The sequence below is a fragment of the Kryptolebias marmoratus genome, linkage group LG19, assembly GCF_001649575.2.
Source record: "Kryptolebias marmoratus isolate JLee-2015 linkage group LG19, ASM164957v2, whole genome shotgun sequence".
Classification (NCBI taxonomy): domain Eukaryota; kingdom Metazoa; phylum Chordata; class Actinopteri; order Cyprinodontiformes; family Rivulidae; genus Kryptolebias; species Kryptolebias marmoratus.
In genome coordinates this window covers 15,772,294-15,793,869 of record NC_051448.1, presented here as the reverse complement: position 1 = coordinate 15,793,869, position 21,576 = coordinate 15,772,294, and the positions used below count along the sequence as shown (strand labels likewise).

General features: G+C 40.5%; 1 protein-coding gene across 2 annotated transcripts in view; it reads left to right on the top strand.

The window, feature by feature from the left end:
* LOC108231840 (1-phosphatidylinositol 4,5-bisphosphate phosphodiesterase beta-1) overlaps nucleotides 1-21,576 on the top strand; it is a 141,946-nt gene that overhangs the window by 97,311 nt on the left and 23,059 nt on the right. For both annotated transcript variants that reach the window (XM_017409192.3, XM_037981634.1), the window contains exons 10-27: nucleotides 2,879-3,025; nucleotides 4,622-4,779; nucleotides 8,551-8,633; nucleotides 8,900-8,984; nucleotides 12,999-13,173; nucleotides 13,719-13,805; nucleotides 14,149-14,219; nucleotides 14,369-14,465; nucleotides 14,697-14,781; nucleotides 15,114-15,238; nucleotides 15,374-15,528; nucleotides 15,750-15,914; nucleotides 16,833-16,932; nucleotides 17,120-17,224; nucleotides 17,305-17,420; nucleotides 19,711-19,849; nucleotides 20,387-20,440; nucleotides 20,710-20,929. In XM_017409192.3, the coding sequence (XP_017264681.1) occupies nucleotides 2,879-3,025; nucleotides 4,622-4,779; nucleotides 8,551-8,633; nucleotides 8,900-8,984; nucleotides 12,999-13,173; nucleotides 13,719-13,805; nucleotides 14,149-14,219; nucleotides 14,369-14,465; nucleotides 14,697-14,781; nucleotides 15,114-15,238; nucleotides 15,374-15,528; nucleotides 15,750-15,914; nucleotides 16,833-16,932; nucleotides 17,120-17,224; nucleotides 17,305-17,420; nucleotides 19,711-19,849; nucleotides 20,387-20,440; nucleotides 20,710-20,929 (2,167 nt within the window). The remainder of the gene's footprint in view (nucleotides 1-2,878; nucleotides 3,026-4,621; nucleotides 4,780-8,550; nucleotides 8,634-8,899; nucleotides 8,985-12,998; nucleotides 13,174-13,718; nucleotides 13,806-14,148; nucleotides 14,220-14,368; nucleotides 14,466-14,696; nucleotides 14,782-15,113; nucleotides 15,239-15,373; nucleotides 15,529-15,749; nucleotides 15,915-16,832; nucleotides 16,933-17,119; nucleotides 17,225-17,304; nucleotides 17,421-19,710; nucleotides 19,850-20,386; nucleotides 20,441-20,709; nucleotides 20,930-21,576) is intronic.

Genomic DNA, 21,576 nt, shown 5'->3' with positions numbered 1-21,576 from the left:
ATAGAGCCATCCAAGATGGCCACCACAGGCAAACAACCTCAGCCGACACAAAAATGTCTACAACACGGTCAGTTTTACAGATAATGAGCTAAAATTTAGTGTGGTAGTAGCTGAGAGTCATTCACAAAACATACTCTGAGCTCTAACAGATCTTACAACATTTCTTGAGATCGTGCATAATGTTACTTTTAAGGTCTGACTAAATTGTTAACAACTCAGCAATTTCTCAGCACAAGATGATCTTAGCTTAAAACTTGAAAAGCAGCGGACAATATGCATTTCTTCAAGGAGTGCTGGGCCTTTTATTTTGTTGGCTCCGCTTCCTCTAATGCTCTAGCATTGCTTGAAGACAGATGAATTAATTACTAAATGTAAGAAGACACTTTAGTCTCATCCATGTAGGGTAATTATATTAATATATTTCAAGTATTTTATCACTCTTGTCTTATAAGGTCACCACTGAAGTCCAGAGAGGTTATTTGTTGTCTCTTGTATGTAGCATTTACCGTCATGTCTCCCTTTTGGAACAGCCCTCCTATATTCCCACTCTGTTACACCTATAATCCCAGCCATGTTAACCTAATTGTTCTCGCCGTGACCTACAATTGTCTGGAGAGCTGGGGAAACTCTTTAAATGTGTCCGTGCGAGTCGGCGCGATGCGCAGGTTAGACCTCAGCCGAGCAAGGAGACGTCCCGGCAGCCGACAGGGGAGTGAGACGCCGAGTGCGACTGAGCTCAGATGTCACGCGCAGCAGCCAGCGTTAATTAGCCCAGCAACTCTGCAGAGGGCGGCGCCGCATTAATTAGCATAAAGTGGCCGGAGGGACCTGCTGCACCCGTCAAGCCTGCATCACTTAGCATATTTAAAATTACGCCGTGTGAGCGTGGAGGCGGGCGTGGGAGGTGTTTCCGTTTCGCTGGACTGCTCGGCATCCACACAGGTGTGTGTGATGAGTATGGTAACACATATGAAGCATATCATGTTTTGTGTTGAGGATTTGAGCACTTTATGCACTGCTTACCACTTACTAATTCTGGAATATTTTCTGTCTTAAGCACATTTGGGGTCTGGAGCTCAGCAAAACTGTCAAGCTTGACAAGAGCTTCAAGGGCAGTTTAGCTTTTTTCAGACCATTGCATTATTTATTATGGACTCGATAAAGGCGCGTTATAGCGTGAAATGCCAAGAGATGCAGATACCCTTTGAATGAAGAAGGCTTTTCATGCATTTAAACTTCTAATAATTCATCCAACTCAGGATACTAAGTGTTATCAAACACGCAGTAAAATGATAGAAACAAAGCATTGACCTTGAAGGTTTTCAGCAAACAAAACTGTAAAAAGACTAATCTGTGCTAAATGTGTAAGCCATTTCATAATAACAAATTTCATAGAAAATGTGTTTTAATACGTTCACTGATTAGGTCTTTACCCTGTAAAACAGTTTTAAAGGTTAAAGAAGGCTGTGTAAGTGATTATTTTATAGTAAATGAAGAAAAGGTTTTTTAGTAGATCCTTCTGAAATGTAAATATTGCCTTTGTTGGGAATCATTTCCAGCTAGATTTTGTTTTGTTTTGTTTGTCTTGATGCACTGTTATTTGTGTCAGTAACTCAGAATGAATGACAGCTCTGTGGAGAGTTTCAGCACATATTCACTGTAGTGAGAGCACCTTTCATCAATCCTGCTGCTGCTTTTTGCTGCCTTTTAATTTTCATCGTTTTGGAAAGCTCTGAGGCACGCAGGAATAATTTGAAGACCTATACAGCTCTTCCCATTTCGATGGGAGAAGGATTTAACTCAGACCTCACGCTGGATAGAAAAGAGGGATATCGTTACCTTTCAACGTGTAGCTTTTGAGCTGAGCCTCTGTATTTTTCAGCTTTCACCACCATATTTGGCTGAGATTGTGAAGCTGAAAAGTGATACTTAAATGGATATTTTGGACATTTTGAAGTGGGGTTTTAAGACCATGACTGCCATCTTTTAACAACTCTAACCTCAACAATTCCAAAGCAGTTTATGTGAACACTGTTTTGTAAACCTTCACACTTGTATCAGTTTCACATTACATCATTATTTACTTAGAATTCTGATGCAGATGCAAATAGCAGCAGCAGCTAGATGTATCACTTTCTGTGCGGCCTGGAACATTTCTAGCAGGATAATAATAATACTTCTACTGAATAACCATGCAAATCAAGACTATGTTTAGACAGTATTTTAAGAACTGCTATGGAATTTTGGAGATAATAGTTGTTTTAAGACGGCACCATCCACTTTGAAGGTGGGTTTGCTTGGACCATTTTGATAAGCTAATAACGGCTTGCCTGAGCAGAACCACCACTGAAGCAAATCTTTTTGCCATCTTAAAACAACAGTGATTTTAAAATACCGTTTGTGTGAACCACTATAACGTTTTTGAGACTGGAGTTGTTGGAAGACGACAGCAATCCTCTTTGTTACTGGCTCCGCTCGGACTAGCCCTTAGCTCTTCAGCTGCTTTTTCTTCAAACGGAAGGTGTCCCAAACCCTGCCACAAAACCCCACTTCGAAATATTCTGTCACTTTAAAACATCAATGGGCCAAGAAATGTAGAATTTACAACCACAGATCTCAAATTCTTTCAGAAAGCCCGACTTATCAGAGGCTGTGAATTACAACTAATGGCATTATATCTGGTGATGTATCTTATGTGAGTCCTTGATGGCAATAGATGCACTTTAAGGTGTGTTTTTACTGGCTTTGTGTTCCATCTTTTGTACAGTTTATGTACAACTGTGACTTATAGTTCAGATTTTGTCTTAACACCAAAAGAAAAAAAAGATTTTGACACATATCATCCTGCCTGGTCTGTGTCTCTGCTGTTTTCATGCAGGTCAGATCTCAATGGACGGCTTTGCCAGGTATCTGAACGGAGAAGAGAACAGCATCATCCCCCCTGAGAAGCTGGACCAGAGTGAAGACATGACCTTTCCCCTCTCCCACTATTTTATCAATTCGTCACACAACACGTACCTCACAGGTAACCACACACACGCAGCGCGTCCAACAGGAGTCAGAAATGTGCCTTTTTCAGTCAGGGGCTCAACCCGTCAAACTGCACAAATGCATCCTTTATTCCTCTACAAATGAACAGGTCAGTCATGCATTTAGAAATACAATTAAAGCTGCACAAGTGAAACGATCTCAACTTTATACCTCGCAGGTCAGTCAATCAAATGCACCGGTGCTTATCACGTTCTCTTTCCCGTGTCACCTATCAAGAGGTTATCCAATCAAGTCATGGCATTGAGGCTCATTTCATTGATATTCATGAGTTAAATATTTCTTTCGACTGGTAGTCACAGTAACTGCTTCCTGGCAGGCGTTCACAATACAGAGGCCATTTTCTTCTCAATGGATATTAGAATTCATCTATTCAAATCTATTCTGAGGGGAAACTGGAGAGCATTGAGTCTTTCAAGTGGATCAGATTTCTCCAGCAATGAAAGAAATGGCATTTCTGTAATACCTCAGCCTGTGAAAAGGAGCAATGAGGAAAACAAACTGGAGGTTTTTGAATTTTCTCCTCGCGAACAGACACCTTTGCATATCTTCAAAGTGACACAAGTTTTTCTACTCTAATAGGAAACAGATACATTCACCAATGTTTTTTTTTTTTTATTATTTTACAGTTTAATAAGAAAAATCTTTATAAGATTTATCCAATGAAATTGTTTCTTTCTTTGTATAACAAACATAAAAAGGGCTATCCTAAACTATATCAAGTGTTTGAAAAAGTTTACTCCAGTAGTTTTTCAGATATATTCATAAGAAATTCTGAATCGTGGGTACACGCTCCATGTAAACAAAGCACTTGGCTAAAAACCAGGTTGAAGTTTAAGTCATGTGATTGGCCTACATTAGGCTGGCTGTAGTCTGTAAACAAATATGGTGGAATTGGATACGTGTAAAATTGAGGAGAAGATATAGATGGAAATATAAGAATAAATCTGCTGCTAAAATATGAAAGACGAGTAAAAGATCAAGTAAAACAGCTATCCAATCTTATCCCCTTACTTTACTCATCAAATCTAGCATAAATATGTACATCAAAATAGTTGAACTTCTCTTTCTCAAACGTCTCTCCCATTTCTGTTGTCGTCATCATATTATCTATTTTCAGTCACTTCAGCTGTTTTTGTAGGTAAATAAACACACACAGTAGTTGGCAGCCATTCACACATTTTGCTTTTTTGGACCAGTCTTCATGACATTGCAATGAGTACCTTTAAGCTTATTTTGTAAAGATCCCTCCTTGCTTTAGTGAGAATTTCAATCAAAACGAGGAAAATGAAAACTGAAAAGAAAAAATGTCACAAGAGGTGAAAAGTGGAGCAACACTCCGGCGCTGAAGTGGGAACAGAAATACATCTCTCACCTTGAGAGTTTTTCATGTTGCAGGGAAGCAAACTGTTAATTTGAAGTGATAATTGCTTCACTAATGGTGACGAGGTGATGAGATTTCCCTGCTTCAGACATTCCTGTTGTTTTTACTGCATGCCAAGAACTAAAAGGGTAAATGAGCTTGTGTGTGTCTGTGTTTTTTTTTTTCTTTTTTCCTGTTTGTATCTTGCAGCGGGCCAGCTTGCAGGAAACTCTTCAGTTGAGATGTACAAACAGGTCCTCTTGTCGGGGTGCCGCTGCATTGAACTGGACTGCTGGAAGGGTCGCACCACAGAAGAAGAGCCCGTCATCACTCACGGCTTCACGATGACGACTGAAATCTCGTTTAAGGTAAGACGAGATGAGCGGAGGGACAGCTGTACGGCGGGGGGGAGGGTCTTGATGCACGTTTGAGAGGAGGTTAAAAACTTTTCTTGCAAAAATGAAAAGAAGTTTTGTTGTTTTGCATTGTATTATCTGAAAAAGGAAAAAAAGAGCACTAAAAATATTAATTGGCCACATTTATACTAATACTGATACTTTTTTATGTTTTTAATTGATTTAGCCCGAGGTTTAACCCTTAGCCTTGTCAAGTTAAAAATCTTTCAGCACGACTTAATAAAATATTTAACTGAAGTGTGAATATAATTAAGCCTGTATGTATAATTCTAACCCTGTGTGGATTAGAGGAAGTCCACAATAAGATCGGTCTTGTCATTTAAAAAAAGAAAATTGTATGTTATATAATCATCTAAAAAAGAATGGTTTAAACTAATGATTAAAAGCCCCAAATTAATATGTTATTCATGTCCATGATGAGATGTAAACGCCTGACTGCAGCTGTAAATACATACTGAGTGTGGTTTCTCTTTGTCCTTGGAAAAGGGGATTAGCAGCATATGTTGGTCTAAAACCTAATTTTGTCATTCAATATTAAAGATGGATTCTCAGTAGTGTAAGTTGTCTTTTCCTCGGGCAGTAATGCGTCACAAACTGTTACTCCTATAACAAGCCGGATGATTCATGGTCTTCAGAAGTCTTCTGGAGCCCCTGCCAGGATTTCTATTACAGACTCATGGATGTTTTCAACGGCTGCCCGAGGGCTTGAAGATTCAACTGAGAATTCTCTCTGATTTGTTAAATAATTAATCATAATGTACCATATCTGATGAAATACCCCCAAATCTTTGCAATTTACACCAAAAGTCTCTTTATGACAAGCCCGGCTTCACGTCAGCGAAACATGTCAGTGTCAGTGTGACACTGAAGCTGCGATCTTTCAGGGCCGTGCCAGGTGATGTTAAACTTTTATTTTCATGGCGCAAATCTAAACTGCAGCACAATAACAAACGTCCTCTGAACAGAATCCAACAGATGGAGGTGTTAAATAAATATATACCAGCGCTGCTTACACTTTCCTCCTCCGTTTTTACCTCAGATAATCACCTGTAGCTCTTTGTCTGTCTTTAACAGTGTCTGACCCAAACAAACTGTTTCAAACCCTTTTAGCTGAGGCTTCTGCTCTCTGTTTAACTCAGTATTTTCAACAACTTCCTGTCGTTTGTTTAAAATAATGCAGTTGAGCTCGATATTATCATTTATGACAAATGGCATGGCTACGTCTTTGCAGACAAACAGGGAATTTGTGTGGCGGTCGTCATACAGGCAGTCCTGATGGTGCTGAGGTGGCGTTCTTGGCAGCGGCGTGGAGTCGTGCAAATAAACTCTTACGTTTGCACCACTAATAAACAAACTTAAACATCCAAAAAAACACGTTTCAGTAGCTTTTTATTCATGATTTCACACAATATCACTAACATTTTTGCCAGAAATGTTGTGTAAAATACTGTATTTTGCTGCTAACATGGCATGTTTTTTGAGAAACTGTGATTTTGTGCAAATGTTTATATGACAGACTCTCAGACTTTACAAGAATAGCAAATTTCCCCTGCACGCCATGGTTGTTTCTGTTACATTCATGGTCATTTATGAATGAAGCCATGATTAAAGCAAAAATTACTATGGTCTGAATGACTGAAGGTTGATACATTACCAGGTTTACTGAGTCAACTATTTGCCTGCAGTCTTTCAGAATGTGGTGAACTCATCTCCCTGCTCGGCACAATCTTTTTAGTTCTCACTTGCAACTGTTTAGGAATACGTCATTACTGACACATTCATTAGAAAATAATTTTCTCCTAATCAGATTCGCTGTCTGACCCAGAAATGTAATGATAGACGTTGCTGATTTCTGTACATCTAAATAACAGTTATTTGTGACTAAGTGTGAATTTAGCACAGAAATTCATATGAATTTCTTTCATAAAAACATGTACCTTTGTAGGTGCTTACTGCAGGGAATAAAACACTGACTGAAGAAGAAATATATCAATTTAAAAAGTAGGTAAGGGTTGGAGAATAAGGAAGAAAAAAAGTGGAACAGCCATGCAGCAGTTGGCAAATTTTATGAGGCAGAAATGCACTGAAGAGTTGAAAGAAAAATGCTGAGGGGCGAGTAATTGAAGTCTCAGGAGAACAAAAAAAAAAGCCTTTATACGAGAAGGAGGAGAGCATGAAACTCTTACAGTTAAAGTTGGTTTCAAGACAAAACAGCAAAAATAAATGTGTGAAATGACGGATGGAATATAATTAAGATCTAATGAAAGTAACAGAAGATGCGGAAGAGCCCTAATGGAGGTTGTTTGAAAGTGAAAATGCAAAAGGAGAGAGATGGAAGAGATCCACAGATGGATGAGGCTGAGTTTCAAAGACTTATTGGAAAAGAAGCTGCAAATGGAAATGAAGACATTAACTGAACTGACACTGTTGTTGACGGTGGTGTAATTGATTTCGACAATTGGCCTAGAAATTTGATCTCAGAACGTTTCTACTGAAGTTGACTCCACCTCATTGCTACACGTTCAAACTATAGATACATATTCAGACTGAAATTAGATCGACATAAATGACAGACTAAAAGATTCTTCTTTCACATTATTTCCCCCCAGAATTCACTGTATATCTATATAACCATAACAGTGCCACACTGTCCAGAGCCTTCAGCGTGTCAGGGCAATTCTCATCCACTCCTGATGCCCTGCCACTGAGGCATGTTTTAACACCCTTGATGACCTCTGCCATGACAGTGGACTCAGCTTCTCCTCAGTCCTCAGACTTTGCCTCCTCAACAGTAGACATGAGGCTCTTCCACAAAACATTTCCGCAAAATGACCTCAAAGACCAGCCCGTCCTTATGCTGCCTCTGATTGTTTATAAATCCCAGATGGAGCCGCCCACATCTCGCCCACATCTCGCACAGGCGTGAGTTTTCAGGAATGAAGTGAGCATCGTGGAACCAACAGAGGCGTGGAGCAAACGTGGAGCGTCAGTGTGTGACGGACGTCGTCCTCGTCATTTTCAAAACATGACCAATGAACTCCGTTTAAAACTCGCATCATTGTCGTTCTTTCGTTGTTAAGAAATCAGATGTCTATTACTGCCTCGCTTCACAGCACAAGGGCGCATTCCCCCCCCCGCCACCTCGATCCATTCAGAAATCACACTGAGGCGGTCGGGAGGTGTCTAACTCCCAGCTTGAAGTGTTTTCTGAAAGAGCCCATGGTGGCCAGATTAGGGAAGTTCTCAAAGTATTCTTTCCACAACAAAATATCCCCAGGCTGGGTCAGCAGTTTCCCACCCAAACTAAACACGACCCAGGACAAGGCGTGCTTTCTTTTTCTGAATCATTAACAAGTTTGCCAGAATCTCCTTGAGGCAAACCAAGAATCCTTCTCTGTGGCCTCTTTGAATTCCTCCTACATCTGAGTTTTTTGCTTCCACAGCCACAGAAAAGGCTGTCCTTCTGGCCATCCAGTACCTGTCAGCTGCTTTAGGACTCCTCTAGAACAGCCAAGCCCTAAAGACCCAAAGCCGTAGGCATTCCTATTCCTGACGCCATGAACTAGCACTGTATATTTCAGTAATTGTATGTGTTGCTTGCTGTTGCAGTTATCGATTAAAACAAGTTTAGGTGATTGGATATTATTAACACCGAAGATCATAGATTCTGCATAATTTAGGCTCCTGTCGCTGAAAATATTTTGTGTTTGATTTTGTGTTCAGGAGGTGATCGAGGCCATCGCAGACTGTGCCTTCAAGACCTCACCTTTCCCCATCATTCTGTCTTTTGAGAACCACGTGGACTCGTAAGTCAGCAATTTGTTTAAAGTCAGCAGCTTCACTCGTTGACCTTTGCGATGGGTTCTGCCTGTCAGGAAACAACTCTCAGCTGTCAGAGCTTAGGAGAGAATTTTGATTGGCTGTGTTATCTTTAATAGCGCCGCTGGGCTTTGGAGGAGGAACATACATATTCAGTATATTGACATTTCAAATAAAAATCACGATTGTGTGTGTGTGTTCGTGCGTGTGTGTGTGTGCGCGTGTGTGTGTGTGTGCGTGTGATGTTTCGCAGACCGAAGCAGCAGGCTAAGATGGCAGAGTACTGCCGGTCAATATTTGGAGACGCGTTACTGACAGAACCACTGGAGAAATATCCCGTGAGTAAATAAGATGCTCAAACACACACACACACACGATAGTGCACGCTCTCACTCTGACGTTCACACTTTCACACACACAGATACATAAAACATGACTTGCAGTGAAGTCTTTAGAAGGAGCACACAGGAGCACACTAAAGAAGCGTCCTTGAATATTTTTTTCAAGTTGCCTCGAAATTTATGTACATAAAACATTGTTTTCATTCATTTGTTGACAGACATTTAAACCTAATATTGTAATTTAAAATTATCTTGATGCATGAATATGGATCAAAAGAACCTGATACACAACTGGGACAAAAAAAAAGCTTTTATACTTGACTTTATTTGTCAAGAAAATGACCAAGTATTATGTGGTAAAAAAGATGACAACTTGTAGGATCAGCATTAAAATGAAGATGACATTAGAAGCAGGTTTAAATGAGACTGGGCGTCCTGTTTAATAAAGGGTGTCACTGTACAACACTTAAGCAAGTGTACTATTCAGTCTGTATTCTTCTGTTTCTGTCATGATTTTTATTTTTCGGTGACTTCAACAACTTTAAAAGAACTCACCAAAACACACAGTTCGATTAGGAATAATGTGCTGTGACTTTTGGCAGCGGTAAATTGTACGGCGTCGATGAAATTCTGCAAAAATTCAAATTCACATAGACAATGAAGAGATTTTGGCAGCATTAGGGAGAAAACCCAGTCCTCTCCGGAGCTCCACAGCTCTGACCTACTTCACGGTAGAAACCTCATTCAGTTTTTAAACAGGTCACAGAAAGTTGGATGTACCGTGACTGAACTGGCATTTTAACAGCTTTACTAAATCGCAAATTAAGTTTTAATGATTTTTGCAGATTTTTACAAGGGAACATTCAACTTAAAATGTAGTGATGTGAGACTCTCTAATTTTTGAACTTTCCAAACATTTTTGCACTTCTACAGGCGTTTTTGTCATCCCTTTACCCAGTGGGCCTCTCACTGCTGCAGGACTTTAGTTTTGTTTTTGTGCAGAGATCCAAACGCCTATTGACTTCGGTTATATCTGCGCTCTCTTCAGAACTGGAAGTGAAGAGTCTGCAATTTGTCACCTCTCCTACAACACTTAAAGAATGATGTGTGATCATCAGACACATTTGCCGCTCGCAGTTAGGGGTTGTTTTAAATGTGACTGATAGCTTTTCCACAGTAGCTGCTTGTTTGAGGGTCACTTTCTAGTCCATGTTTCTGTCTTATTATGAGTGCTGTCAGAGGGTGAGAGACACAGTTGTCTGTGAGCCCAATGAGCCACTGGCAGCAGCTTTAACATTTCTTTTGATCTCGTTTCTTTTTTAAACACGTCTTGCATGTTATATACATCAAAATGTCAACATTTTTTTAGATTATTCCAAAAGTAAATCCCAAATTATTATTATTGGGCTTTAAAGAAATATGTAGTATTTCAGCAGTAGTGGCACCGGGCCTTTAAAATGTGGTTCTGATTATTTATTATTGTTCTGTCAAGCACTGTTTCCCTTACTTTCCTAACTCCCTCACACAGGCGATGACTTAACATGCCAAAGAAGGTAACTTTTGATGACTCACCCGGCAGTCATTGTATTCCTCTGCATCACCTCTGTGCCATCGCTGAGACTGGAAAAGACAGGCGTTTAAGAATAAATGGAAGTGTTTTATTCTGTAATCACAACATGGCTTTTCTTGGCACTCCTTTATCTGCCTCCCCCCCCCCGTTGCCATGGCTACTGGTGAAAGCTTGCATTGTCCTTTTGTGGTCAAACTCTCACCCCTCGAGCGCCCCTCCGCCCCAAAAGGCGTCCGTCTTTGTGTGTGATGACGCAGGCACTTGCGCGAGACAAATATAGACACTTGCCGCACAAACTCCCGCGCTCTCCTGGAGCCCGGGCACCGACTTGAGAGCACGCCGCGCGAACCCTTCCTGCACGTACGAGGATGCACACTTTTATTCCACCCCCCCCCGGGGGATGTCGTCGTCCCTGTTGGCGTCACGCCGTAGAGCCGCTAAAGTTCCCGCCGCCGCTCTGATGCAGCATTATCTCGCGCGCGCAGGGGGTTTCAGCAGCCCCGCCGCCTGCCAAAAGACACAACCCTGTGAGAATCACAGCCCCCTGACTTGATTTGACATTGAAGCATTATCAGGGAGAAGCCGTTTGAATGGAGTGGCAGGGGGGACGAGGAAGGTAGGGGGATGTGGTGACACAGACACCAAGGCAAGGAGTTGGAGTTACATGAAAAAAAAGAGAAGAATTAGATTTCCACCTCAGAGCTTGTAATAACTGAGAACAGTGGGAGCAATGACAACCACTCCCCCCCCCCCCCCNCCCCGGCAGCGACGCAGCCGTGTCTGCAGCATATCGAATGGAATATCAGCTCCGTAAGTCCATCGGCGCTGTGGCAGATAGGGTAATATAGCCAGATTGGTTCCAGCTCAACCAAGGGTGAGGATAAAGAGGATTATAGTTTTTATAGAAACTTTAGCTTCTGCTTCTGGCTCTTTTTTTGTTTGTTTGTTACCATTAAACAGTGAGCAATCTGCCGTTCGAAGCAAAAGAAAAAAAAAATATTTAAAAGTTAGACACCTCTTTTTGATGTTTATGTCTCTAAGCACTGAATTTAATATGCTAACGATCGTTCTTTTGCCAAAACATTTTGAGTTTTTATGTGTGTGTGTGTGTGTGTGTGTGTGTGTTTTAAATTACATTCTTCGTCTTGCAGTTCTTTTCATCCTAAAATTACATTCAGGCTGCAGACGAACCAGATTTAGCCAGATGAGATGTGCTCAGACAGAAAGCAGACGGGACGAGAATAATGATATAAACAGACCTCACCTTTTGAAGTACGAATCACTTTGTTCTTCTCTAAATTAGAGAGGAATTTTTAGCAAGAAGTGATTTTGTCCTCTTGCAACTTTAATGGTAAAAACATTGACAAAAAGTTAAAACATTACACTCTATATTCAAGTGTTGTGTATTTACACTTCATGAGCAAAGATGAAGCAACCAGATGAACTGACAAACATTTCTGTTATTTACACAATATTCATATTTATATTTTTACCATCAAGGTTATATCAAATCCATTTAGGTCTTAATAAAATTAATACAGTAAGACTTAGTTAGTGTAAAACAATCCCACCTTAAATGTAACAGATCAAAGGTACATATACAGTTTAATAAATCGAGATAATCAGGAAAAGCTCACAATACTTAGAGAAATTTTAGTTATTTCCCACCACTTGTCAGACATTGATTCAGGAGCTTTTCTACCTCTGGTCGCTTCATCGTTCCCTTTTTTTAGAGGTAAAATACAAACAATGCTGATGTTTTTTTGGGGGAAAGCTTATTGAATTCATCCTGAAACGTATCCATTTTTCCCAAATGTGTTTCAGTGCAGTCAGGACTTTATTCCACCTTTAAAGTTGGGTTTTAATAGAACGCTTTCAGCCAACTCAAACAGGAAACCTGATCGTTTCATGCGTCGCTTCCTAACAGCAACATTAGAGAGGTGTAGTCTGTTTGTGCTTAGAAAAAAAGATAATTCGCTGTAAAATCATGACCTAAGTTGTTGTGATAATCGCTGCGTTCCTGCTCTTGAGAAAAAAATCGTAGATTATCTTGACAGCTGGTAAGTCGTAAACTCTGTAGCCACGCACGTGTGGGTGTTCAACATCACAGGAAAGTTTTTTCATATTGAATTATTAGTACTCCTAAAACACATTGATCCATAATCATAAATAAATGAGAAATGCTTGTACTTTTAGCCTGTTCTCTTGTGAGGGTGAGAGTTTGAGTTAAACACCCTGTTTCACCCACCCAAGAGGCAGATTTAAGTGTGAAAAGTGTAAAACCATTTTACTGTTGCAGCTGCAGGATTGATGATGCTCAGCGATGCCTCTTTTTATTTTATTTTTCCACATCCACACATAATAAAATGGGACTTTTAATAATCTCTAACTAAATTTAATCTCTCTCTCTTCATATGTCTCCTTTTTTGCGCTCCCTGCAGCTGGAGTCCGGCGTCTCGCTTCCCAGCCCGATGGAGCTCATGGGGAAGATCTTGGTGAAGAACAAGAAGAAACACCACAAGACGGAGGGAAGCACGAAGAAGAAACTCTCCGAGCAGGTTTCGAACACCTACAGCGATTCCTCCAGCGTGTGTGAGCCCTCCTCCCCGAGCGCAGGTACAGCTCCACATCTCACAGTTACGACGTTTCACATTTAAAGCACTCTGGCTCCGTTTGTGCTGAGAACCAAAACTTCTACGCTGCCCAGAAACTGAATCAGTAAAGGAGAATTGTTTAAGTTTTTAAGATCGGATGATTTTAGTGGCTATTTTTATAAGCCAAGGCTGTTGCACACACTTTCTGGGGCACCTTAAGCACCAGCAATTGGAAACCTTTTGCATATTGTGTATACAGTGCAGCTATATTACGTTACTACATTAAAACTGGGAATCTAACGCTTTAATTCCTGGCGCTCAAGCTAACACACACTGCCCCCTGGTGATAGAAAACAAGTACTGCAGTCTGTACTGCTTTACAGGGGGAAGTCTTTAGACTTCATATAAAGAGAAGGCAGGTTTGTTTTGTGGATTTTGTCAGCTGAAGAGGAATCCATTTTTAGATGTTTTAGTAAGTAAATCAAGCTGCTAAGTAAGTCTGAGAGAAAGGTAAAGGTCTTCATAAACCAGCGGAGTTTATCTGATGAGTTTTCTTTTCTTTCCCAGGTTCAACCAAAGAGGAGACTGCAGATGCCTCGCAGCCCTCTGAAGGTACTGATCTCAACCTGAGACCACAAGGCAGAAAGTCTATCGGTGAGTCATGGCCGCAGTCCTCATTAGGCTGGAGCTAAAGGTCAGTTTGACTGTTATTTAAAAAATAATTTCCTGTGTCGGTGTAATCTCAGCTGCGTGTGGAAGATCTTGAGTCGATCTCATGTAATATGGATGGAGAAGATGTGTTGGCTCCAACAAAATGTTATCAGAACTGATCGTTTCTGTCAGTGACTTCTTAGAGTTTGGACCTGTTGATTTGTTCGTGATTTAAACTTAACGAAGGCAGCTGATGTTTTATATGAGTCTGTGGTTTGTAGAACTGTCAAACTGCTTCAGAAACGAGTTTTTCATGATTGATTTTTATGCGTAACTCCTGTTTTAGGTGAGGTGGAAGCTGAAAGTGAAGATGAGGACGACGACGAGGACGATTGTAAAAAGGGCTCAATGGATGAGGTGCGCGTCTAACAAATGGCGCATATCTGTCATTTCAAAAGCTAGCAAGTCTATTTTTGACTTTTTTGATTTGTGAGAAAAGTGAGATTTTTTTTTTTCATTTTTTAGGCACCCAAATATAATTTTTATTTGTGTCTGTTTGTGCGCAGGGGACAGCAGGCAGTGAGGCGTGTGCCACAGAGGAAATGTCCAACCTGGTCATCTACATCCAACCTGTCAAGTTTTACAGCTTTGAAACGTCAAAAAGTATGTAAGAAAAAGGCACATGCATTCACAAATGGACATGTCTGGCTTTTGTTAAAACTCACATCACCTGCAAAGTAATCAGCTTAGAAAAAAAATGTTTCCACTGTATCCTATATTATCTACAAGCAGTGCATTGATTGTGGTATCCGTGTAAATATCTGGGTAAAGAGCAATCATTTGACATTTTTCAGCCGATGAGGTTGCTTTGATTAATACGACCTTTACCTGCAGAGATCGTTCGCAGCTACCAGATGTCATCCTTCGTAGAGACCAAAGCTTTGGAGCAGCTCACCAAATCTCCTGTGGACTTTGTGGAGTATCCTGACTCTTTCTGCAGCTGTGTTTTCTCTGATTCTGCACACCGCACAATGTTTTAAACAGATCTGTTTCAGGATATCACAGCCTAATGTCGTTATTTATGATAATGACTAACAGAGCAGCAGAGAGAGGCTAATTCTGCTCTCTGTTTCTGTTTCTCCATTACCCTGCTTCAGTAGTTTGAATTTAATAGCAGAAACTATAAGATGAGTCGCAACATGCAGAAGGTATTTGTTAATGAAAGTAATCCCCTTCAAAGCGGGATCATTAGCAGCGGAATCGGTTGTATTTTCAGATCATGCGGTCATATTCCTGACCGGCTGCGTTCAGATACAACAAGCTGCAGCTGAGCAGAATCTACCCCAAAGGTACTCGAGTGGATTCATCCAACTACAACCCTCAGCTCTTCTGGAACGCCGGCTGTCAGCTGGTAGCTCTCAACTTTCAGACCATCGGTGAGCCGAGAAAGCAGCATTTCTGTTTTACAGTTTAAAATGAAGCGTATTCTACAGAGAGTCAGCTACTGTATTTAAAGTGTTTTGTTTTTTTTTAATGTGTGTTGTTACTTGTGCAAACGCATTTGTCCACAGATCTGTCGATGCAGCTGAACCTGGGCATGTATGAGTATAATGGGAAATGTGGCTACAGACTGAAGCCGGAGTTTATGAGACGGCCGGATAAGCAATTTGATCCCTTCACTGAGAGCACAGTTGATGGGATCGTCGCCAACACGCTGTCTGTTAAGGTGTTTAGATTCATCCTTGTGTGGTTCTATAGTTCTGTGTGTCTCCGTGCTTTCTTACCTGATTAAATGGCACAAGGTTGTGTTTGGCATTGAGTTTTTTTATGTGAATGTCTAAGAGAATTAGAATTAGATCAGCAGTGGATGTAATTTGATCAGCTGTTTTTTCTTCTTATGAATATTTTTCTCGCTTTCTTACTTCCTTTCATGCGTCTTCCCTACAGATCATCTCAGGTCAGTTCTTGACGGATAAGAAAGTGGGCACGTACGTGGAGATTGACATGTTTGGCCTCCCAGTGGACACCAAGAGGAAAGCGTTCAAGACCAAGACGTCTCAGGGCAACGCCGTCAACCCTGTCTGGGAGGAGGAGGCCATCGTTTTCAAGAAGGTGAAAAGTCTTTTTATTCACAAGTAGTGTACAGAAGGCATTTGAACACTTCAGTTAATGGAAGTGTAATTGTATTCCTATCATGACAAACTAATCATATTTATCAACATGTGCACTCATGGGCTGATCCATATCACTTCAACAAATACTAAAAATACTGCTCCAGCTGAATTTCTCTTTGTTTTTCTTAATTCTTTAGGTCTAAGTAGTGGATACGATGTGGGGGGTTTTTTTAAAGAGAAAAATATTAATTTAAAAATTCTTCATTACCTATTAACTGTATTTCAGAGATGCATTTTATATTTTCACACATTTTTCAGATTTTTAAAGACAGGAAATGTAAATAAGTAGATTCAAAATTAAAGCTATGGCATTCCTTGGAGGACTGCACATCATCCACCACCTTAGATGCTAAAGTTTTAAACAACTAACTCAAACAATCTGTTCGTGTTGAACTTGACTCTCAGCTACTGCCACACCAAACTGTAGCTCAATATCTGCTAAATTGACTGAGTTGTAGCCTTTTTTGCGTTTGATACGGTCAGTTGGCTGTGGAAACCATCTTGAATCAGATTGCCTTAATTAATGCCTTTATAAATGAATGAGAGTTTGGTCAAAATTTGTACAGTTTATTAGATATTTTCCTAACAGATGGCTAAATGAACACAAACACTGACACAGCCAAAAACATTATCATCTGCCTGTTGTTAAAAATTTAATGGCGTGCACTTGGTTACAATTGTGGGTAAAGTCTGAAGTTCTTATTTCCATCAGTATAAATACATATGTATAGAAATTACTTTGAATTCATGAAATGGTTAAAACACAGGCGGTGTGCTTCATTCTTCACGTTGTTTCCCGATCTGGTCACAGATCGGGAAACAACGTTCCACAATAATAGATTTTTTGTCTCCTCAGGTTGTCCTGCCCACATTCGCTTCACTGAGAATAGCTGTGTTTGAAGAAGGAGGGAAGTTTATCGGCCACCGCATCATTCCTGTCTCAGCCATCCGTCCAGGTAATACCGTTTTGTTCTCACGCATATCGGTGTAAAAATCTCGACTCGCTGCTTAAAAAAAAGGGACATGGATATTAGATCTGAAAATCTATCATTTACAGCTGCCTGTTTTTTTTAAATGAGCAGTTTAAACACTCAAATTTTGTTTCTGACCTAATAAACCTTGGATGTGTCTGAAACCCCGCAGGTTATCATTATATCACCCTGAGGAACGAGAAGAACCAGTCTCTGACCCTGCCTGCCCTGTTTGTCTACGTCGAAGTGAAGGACTACGTTCCCGACACGTTTGCAGGTTGGTTGCAGCTTCAGAAATGAAATGAAGATGCTGCTCCTTGATCTGTGGTGGGAAATAACTTTCTTCCTGCTCCACAGAAGTCATTGATGCCTTGTCCAATCCCATCCGCTACGTCAGCCTGATGGAGCAGAGAGCCAATCAGCTGGCGGCTCTCACTTTAGAGGAGGGAGGCGAGGAGGAGGGGGACAAAGAGGTGTGTGAATATTTACAGCCTCTCCATAAGATATATGTCATCCCACATGGCAGCTCAGCATTGTTTGTTTTTATTTGAAAAGGGAACTTTTCAGGACGTGGCGACTGATTTTTATCAGAGTTTTTTGTTCGTTTAATGAGACATGTTGGAGGAAAATGTGTTTTTCTCAATATCTGTGGAAAACTTGAGCTCTTTAAAGTACATCTTATTACTTGCTGAGGCTTTAAAAGGACAGTGAATTCTTCTAAGGTTCAGAAAAGCCTAACAAAAAACCAGCTATCTAATGCAAGACATATTTCATTGAGACAAGCTATTCAGAGCTGTGACAGAGATGTTGTAAACAGAGCTTTTATTTATTATTTATTTTGCCATACTTTAGATTATATTAAATCTGTTGTTCCCTGTGATGGATCACATAAGCCTGAAGCCTGAATCAATCCCAACTTTTAAAGTGAAGTATAAAATCAGGGTAAATCTTTGGCCTTTTTTTTTTTTTGTCTTTCTAGAGAAGACCATCAGCATTTTGAGGGATAATAAAAAGACGCAGAAATCAGTTTTTTTTTCCTTCAAATAAACGCTATTAAAGTTCAGGCTGGAGGAGGTTTTATTACCACAGTCGGTAATTCAAACCCACCAATCTGGAGTACTGAAAGAATGTAATAAGAATCAGAGCTTATTTTCACACAAATCACTTAAGACAATGGTTCTCAAACTGCGGTACAAGTACCACTGGTGGTACTCAAGATCCCTTCTTAAAAGAAAGTTTGGTATCATTTACAAGTTAAATAACTGGCTAATTACCCAGCACAAGCTGAACTACAAAGTAAAAGTAATAAGTAGGGAGCCAAAAGAAAAGAGTTCTCCAAGCAAATGATGTACTTGACTCTGAAGAATATTTAGAGCCCCCCTGCAGAAACTGGACTAGATGATGGGTAACCGACCAGTGAAGTCTCTGTAGGACCTGCTAGCAACAAAAGGAGCAAAACAGCGAGAACATTTGATTCACGATACCTAAAGTTTATATTCAGTTGTTGGGAAGAAAAGAAAAGACCACAGAGTGTGTGGAGCTGTTCTCAGCAATGAATGGATGGGATCATCACCTGTAAAACAACGTCCTTCAACCAGGGTTAGCTGTGTCAGGCTTTGGCGTGTGTCCTTAAGCCACCTGGGTTTATTGAAGGGTTGAAGTTACAAGCATGATCCTGAGATTAGAGTTAGAGTTGTCCAGTACTACTATAAACTGTAGTACTGGTTTTCATTGTCTGTCATCATGTTGGTACTTGGAAAGCTAAGTATTTTTTTTCTGATAAGACATTATCAGACAATCCATTCATATACATATCATATATTTGATATACGTGTCAAAATAAAAGCTCAGGAAAGTTAGAAGGACAACGAGTTTTTGAAAAATGCTAAATTGATAAAAAAAGGATTTCCTAAGGGCGACACGGCGGAGCAGCGCTTAGAGCCGCTGCCTCACAGCAAGAAGGTCACAGGTTCACCTCCTACCTGGGGCCTTTCTGTGTGGGATGGATGAAACTCTTTAATGGCTCGTAGAAACCTTGGCATTTTCAAAAGGTCTTCGGAAAAAAAGGGATGATATCTGAAAAAACGATGTGGGAATTTGTGAGAATAAAATGTAGGAAAAGAGGCACGGCAGGACAGGAGTGTCTGGGGTAATTAGTGAAGCAGCCTGTAGGGAACGGGTTGTCCCTCGGGGTCCTTTTTATCTGTTTTGCCAGCTGATATGATTACCCACGAGGGTCGCTTGTTTCATGCCGCGTCCATGGCAACAGTGACCAAAGAGAGGTAGAGCGTGGAAAGGCGGGGCTTAGTGCGGGATGATAAATGTGGCGAGAGAACCGAAAGAAACTCTGAAGATCTATCTGGAATGACTCATGTTAGTGTTTGAGAGATAGAGGCGTACTGCGCGTGAGCCAACAGGAAGTTAAGGTCCGCCGAGCCTCGCCGCAGGAAGCCATGCTCAGAGTGGGCTACCAAAGTTATGTCTACAAGCTGTCCTGCAGGACGCTGGTGCAAGTGAGTTCTGAGATGAGACGCAACAGCTGAGGAAGCTAAAAGGAGATGAGCTTTGATTTTTTAGCTTAAACAAATGAGAAAAACCCAACTTTAATAACATTTACTCTTTTTCTACACTGACTTGGCATCGTTCTTATGCAAAATGAATTTATTTTTGCTGCAGTAGGTTTTCAGCTGCGGGTTAAGCGCAGCCATTCGCTGTCTTCCAGGTAAACTGGACTAAAAGTTGTACGTGTCTTGCTGTGAGCAGGTGGAGGCAGGAAGCGATGCTCCCTCCGAATCTAAAGTGGACTCGAGGGTAACGTTGCCTGCAGAGAACGGACTGAACCACACATCGATTATTGCCCCCAAACCTCCGTCACTTGTCGGCCACCAGCCTCAGACTGCAGGTACTCAGTCACAATTTACCAGCCCAAACATTAGAAATTAAAGGAAAATATATCTCCACTTTTAAGGCCAGAGTTATAAACTAAGATCATCTTATGTTAAGAAATATTTAAGTTATAGCTGTTTTGGTCAAGTCTTGAAAATGTTGTGAGCTCTGTTAAGCTACTACCACAAACCTGACAGTTAAAGCCATTTTTTGGCTTTCTAAGGTTGATTAGATTTGGCGGCCATCTTGAATTGGGTTGACTCCAAAAGCAAATTAGTGGCAGACGTACATCCACTGATTACTTTCTGAGCATTTTAATAAAATAGGTCCACTGGTTCAGGAGATATTTTGCTAACAGACAAGCATGCATGTGCACATGGGATTACATGATCACCCGCCTTTCGATGGCTCGCATGTCAGAATGGTTTCCTGTTATTTTAAGAAAATTAAACACTCAACCGGCAAAGTTATTTCTTTATAAATCCAAAACAATGTTAATGCATTGCTCTTTTTGTTTTGTAAATATGAATCTGATATTTATTTTGGGTTTCAGGATCATTGAAACCATCAGTGAAGACTGAAGACATCATTCATAGTGTTCTCACTGGTAGGACTTTGATCTCTTATCCTTCTGTATGCACTTACTCTCACATCTGTGGGACTAATTGTTTTATTTTCAGCCTGTCAAACAACTGATTTCACAATCAGAACCAGAACAGAACAATCTGTTGTTACGCCCATGTAGCGGACACTTAAGGGTCCTTTTTAACCTTAACCTTGTGATTAAAAAAGTAATTTTTAATAAAATAATCTTTCTTTGAGCTTGTCTCATACTCCTTTTTTTCCCTGTGGTTTTTCCCCGTCCTCCACCTTCAGAGCTCGAGGCTCAGACGGTGGAGGAGTTGAAGCAGCAGAAGGGATTTGTTCGCGAGCAACGAAAGCAGTACAAGGAGATGAAGGAGCTGGTCAGGAAACACCACCGCAAGACCAGCGAGCTGATCAAGGAGCAAACGGCCCGCGTGTCCGAGCTGCAGAGCCAGCACCAGCGGCGCCGCTCAGCCATGCAGAAGAGCCACAAACGTGACAGTAAGAAAAGGTGGGCAGCCCTCCTCCTCCTCCTCTTCCTCCTCCTCTGATCAGACCTTTAAAGGGAATCCACTCAAACCAAATCAAGTTATTTACAATATTTCCTCTGACTAGTTTGTAAAAGGTTGTGGACCAAGTGTCTGTGTTAATAAAACCCAATAAAGCGACTTTTAACTGTGAGCTTATTCAGAAAAAGTGGGTTAGCATGAGCAACTGAAGAAAAGTTTTTTTTTGCAAACCTACCAGCTGAATTTAATCCAAAATCTCACTCTGTTTGGAGTTTAAAACACTTTGATTTTTCCCTAAAGATAAAACTAAATGGCTCAAACAGCAGAGTGCTTTTCAGATGTGTTGTATACAAAATATGGACATAGTGTACTTTGCAAAAGTTTTAAACCAGCTCTGTGTTGTTACACTTCTGGTACCATTAGTTTAGTTTAGTTTAGTCTATCTTACCTTCATTTCTGATCTGTTCAGCTGAGGTTTTTAAATCCTAGTTTTAGTTTATGTTAGCTTCCTATCAGTTTATTATATCTTAGTTTGGTTTTCCTCCATTTATTTTAGTATGACTTGTTTAGATAAGCTTAGTTTAGCTTTTCATATCCTAGTTTCCTAGCTTGCTTTTTCATCTGTTTATTTTACTTTTGCTCATTTATT